The 4,380-nt window shown below is 38.2% G+C and overlaps 1 protein-coding gene across 1 annotated transcript in view; it reads right to left on the bottom strand.

Annotated features, from left to right (window-relative positions):
• Positions 1-1,254: 1,254 nt before the first annotated feature.
• ACTR6 (actin related protein 6) overlaps positions 1,255-4,380 on the bottom strand; it is a 10,088-nt gene continuing 6,962 nt past the window's right edge. The window contains exons 8-11 of the mRNA XM_035900995.1: positions 4,006-4,084; positions 3,312-3,483; positions 2,345-2,483; positions 1,255-1,538 (exon numbers count right to left, since the gene is read on the bottom strand). Of these exons, the coding sequence (XP_035756888.1) occupies positions 1,409-1,538; positions 2,345-2,483; positions 3,312-3,483; positions 4,006-4,084 (520 nt within the window). The 3' untranslated portion in view covers positions 1,255-1,408. The remainder of the gene's footprint in view (positions 1,539-2,344; positions 2,484-3,311; positions 3,484-4,005; positions 4,085-4,380) is intronic.

The raw sequence follows: 4,380 nt of genomic DNA on the forward strand, positions 1-4,380 counted from the left end.
TGTATCTCAACACTGTCAGTGCCCCCAGGGGCTGGTGGTATATAGCTTTGCTTCCCCTGGCCACAGCACTGACCATCCAACTACATCAGTTACCCTTGGGTCGCAGATTGTAGCAGACAACAATTTTGTTTCAGGAGGTGGTATGTGATGTCATTTTTTCAGAAGGTTATGCTTCAGGGTGCCCCTCTCTGGGCCTTGTCAAGGATGTGAAGCCCCTGCTTGATCCCTGCCATCAACTGCTTAAGTCAGGCAGTGCTCTCTGTCCCAAGCTAGGTAAGCATACAGCACAAGTGTGCTCACTGGTTGTATGCAGGGGCAGACAAGAGCGGGAACAGGAGCCTTCAGCTGAGAATGGGATGCTCCTCTACAAATCCAAGACGACCCAATGTCACCAAGCCCTGCTAAAGGGCAGTTCCCCTGAGGCCACGAGCTGCATCAGGCCAGGATCAGGGTCAGCACCTGTGTGTCAGTTATCCACCTTGGGCGAGTGCCTGACTCTGTCCTGGCAACCAAGCAAGCCTGGAGGGCAACTGCTACCAGCGCAGCCCTCCCAGGCTTCTCCCTGGCTCTGAGCTCTTTCCCCTCCTGCATGCGGTGCTGCACAGACTGACAGCAACAGAGCTTCTGGTGCCACCTTTGCTCTGTAAACAGAAGTAATGAGTACAGGCTGGGGCTTTTATCTAGCAGGCATGGATAGGACACAGGTGGGACTACCCAGGACACAGCTGCAGGCTTCATTCACCTCAAACAGCTTCTGCTGTCACCTTTTCAGAAAGGTGAGGGGAGTGGCAGGAAGGTTATTTGCTCAGCCAAACAAAAAACCCCACAACCTACAAACCCCAACCCCCTTTTTGAAAAGGAATTGTTCAAACTATTTTTTTCTCAAAGGCTAAGTATACTTTCAATAGCAGCAGTCACATTGCAAGTATATTTCTCTCCTGGCTATTCACTAAAATAACCAAAAATAAAACTCATGTATTCCTTTTCAGGATAGGCAATCTCAGAGACCTTTTGAGATGTGTTTAATGTCCATTCAGTTGCATGCATGAGTTAGAATAACATTAATTTGGGAAAAAAAAAAAATCTCTGTTTCTTCTCACTGTGTATTAGTGTCACACCAGTACAAGCATTTGGTATTTTTACTGCCTCATGCATTGAGGTTTTCCACAATAAGAATACAATGAAGCTATCAGTAAAAGATGAGGATGTAATGAAATGACAATGAGCATATTATTTCATAGTATTAGGCTTGTAAAACTTTATTTTTAAATTCTGAAAATTATTTTTTCCCCACCCACTTAAATACAGGAAAGCTAAAACACAATCCTCACTGACAGAAAACAGGTTGTAGTTCAAGAGTTCCATTCTGAGCGAAACAATGGAATAACAATGTATCCAACTATGCTACCTATATATCAAATTTCTCTTCGCAGATATTATGTCCATGTTCTTCATAATCTTCTCTAGTTACTACCATGTCTTCAAAATCATCATTTTCAGAAATGAGCTTCCCACCTTCCCACGAGTAAGTAATAGGGCTGCAAAACGAACAAAACTGGTGTTACTCATTTGTAAGTTCATTTAAAATAGAAGTAAGCAGTGATGATTTCCAACACTTCTATTTAGCCATACCTATTTTAAAATAGATTTTTGATTGCTAAATCAAGCCATCCAGCTCCAGACAAGTTATGAGACAGTTTGAAATTTTAGCAGGGCTACCTGACTTTGCTTTTCACAAAAAGCAAGTGCCTCTTTGGAGGCAGATGTGAAGAGGGCAGGAAGTGGAGATGTCTTTGTATTTACTTTGCACAGATAGGTAATGATTCTTCAACCATATTTAAAAATACTCTTTAATAATACTTCAAAAAAAGTCAAGATTTTTTTGTACTTTCAAGATATACTTGTTTTGTCTCAACTGCATAATCTCTCTCTGCAAAGATGTTACCCCTTCCAAATCCCTGAAGTGGCTACATTAATAATGACATTCAGATGCTGAAAATTTGTCTAAGTAAAAGACTACAGTCTAATCTTGCATACTTATGTATCCACTTCATGACCATACTGTCTTATTCATCTGTTTACAATAAAAAGACTGATCCTGAAAACACTCACTTACATGCTTAACATTATTAGCCAAAGTACAGGGTAAGCAGGTGGTCTCTAATTTATTTGGTTTGTCTGAAAATAGAGAGATCTAGAACATTCTTCTTGTACAATTTTGGTTCACTTAATATATAAATTAATCCATTTACTCAATCTATCTTTTAAATCAGCAAAAGAAATCCTACTTTATAGTTTGTTCTGCTAGAAGGACAAAGCTTGTTCTGTACAGTTTAGAACTTACTTTTCAGGAAGAACAACGGAAACATCATAATCAGTGGGAGTAAGACATCGAACTTCAGAATAAACCCGATCTCTGAAGCCCGGGAAAAGGGTGTTTCCGCCAGTCAGCACTATGTTCTTGAAGAAATGCGGCTGCATTTCTGCAAAATAAGTATGTAAATCTGTAGTTAGAGACTGAACATATATTTAAAGATTAAAGGGTTTTTTTTCCCAATTTTGTTATGAATTGGAACAGAAGAAATATACATGGAAGAATTTTATGATCATCTAATAATCACATAAGTTAAATAGTTTTATTGAGAAATACAAGAAAGTGATCAATCACCCTCTGTTCCTCCTGATTTTTAGAATTTGGCTTTGATAACTAGTCTTTTCTTATATTGTCTATTAAATTTCATGTCTGCCAACACAGTTCCCCTTTAATTACATGTACGTCATCAATACAATGAAAGCTTTAGTATTACTTCTGACAAAGACAGCAGTCAGAAAGGTTTTATACTTTGATGCTTGAATTACTGAGTTTGGTCAGGTTGATTTTTCTTGTCAGTTTGATACTCCTCTTCTTCCAGTGAAAAAAGATATTTTAAAACACAACTAAAACTGATTTCAAGTAGATTCCATCATCGGTGTCAAAGACAGATAGGTCATGTTAGAAAAGGATGTTTTAGAAGAATTAAATCTACAGTGATTAACTGAAACAAGAATAGAAACCAATCAAGGAATCACCACAAAACTGTGTTTGCCTAACAGAGAATCTTATAGACAGTCAGTCCTAGAAGATATGACACACGCCAGAAAACAGAACAGTTCACAACAACTTAGTAACTGGCATATTGAGAGTATTAGCTTCTTCAGACACTTTGGATGCTTAAAAAAACAAACAAACCAACCTAAGCAAAAACCAACAACAAAACCCAAAACAAAACAATGCCCCCCACACCCTTTTTCAAAATACTTTTAGGTTATACCTTCAGGTAAATTCTGAATAGAATAAACAATGGCTTCAGGAATTCCCATCTCTTGAATACCAATATCTGAAGGATGGAAGAGTATTTCTGGAACTGCAAATCTTTCATTTGCTAGACGAAGTATTTGTTCACCAGTCTTGTATTTTCCACTTAATACCATCTCTTCCCTTGGCTAAATTAAAGACACAAATAGTAGCCACTGTTTAAGAAGAGAAGTTACATCCTACAGTATTCAGCTAATCTTATTAATGTACTGCAGAGGTAGGCAGTATATTCTATGTTAAGTCGTATTATCAACAAATCTTTTAAGAAGAATACATACTCTGGTATTAAATCTGAAGTGACTTTGCTCTTATCAACTGCAGAGAGACTTACAGAAAAGTATCAAAGCAGAGAAAACATATTCCAATTTAACTTTAAAAAAAACCCCAACAGTAATGATATGGATAGGTTGCATGATGGAGCACAAGCATAGAAAGCTACAAATATTAAATAATAGAACATAAAACACTATGCTGGAAAAATCGTATTTAATTTTCATCTCAGCTTCCTAAGGAAAACTTTACCAATTAATGCATAGCACAGAAATACGTTACAATGCAGCATTAGAAAAAAGAAAGTCTTTTTAACCTCTCTACTGGACTTGTGCAGGGGAACAGTCCAAAAAATACTTCAAAAACCATACTATCATTACCTTACAAAATCCTTTTTTGATTGTGCTGAAGTCTGGCAAAACATAATCTACCATTACAGTATTCTCCTCTCCTTTCAATCTGAAAGAGAAGAATGTAAAATTGTCCTGGTTTCGGCTGGGATACAGTTAATTTTCTTCATAGTAGCTAGCATAGTGCTGTGTTTTGGATTTAGTACTACACGAATGTTGGTAACTCACTGATGTTTTCAGTTGTTGCTAAGTAGTGCTTAGGCTACTCAAGGACTTTCTGAGCTTCTCTTGCTCGGCCAGGTGCACAACAAGCTGGGAGGGAGCACAGCCAGGACAGCTAACCCAAACTGACCACAGAGCTATTCCATACCATATAACGTCATGCTTGGCGGGGGGGTTGGCGGT

The sequence above is a fragment of the Egretta garzetta genome, unplaced genomic scaffold (genome assembly GCF_000687185.1).
Source record: "Egretta garzetta isolate BGI_Z169 unplaced genomic scaffold, ASM68718v1 scaffold38, whole genome shotgun sequence".
In the NCBI taxonomy this organism is placed as follows: Eukaryota; Metazoa; Chordata; class Aves; order Pelecaniformes; family Ardeidae; genus Egretta; species Egretta garzetta.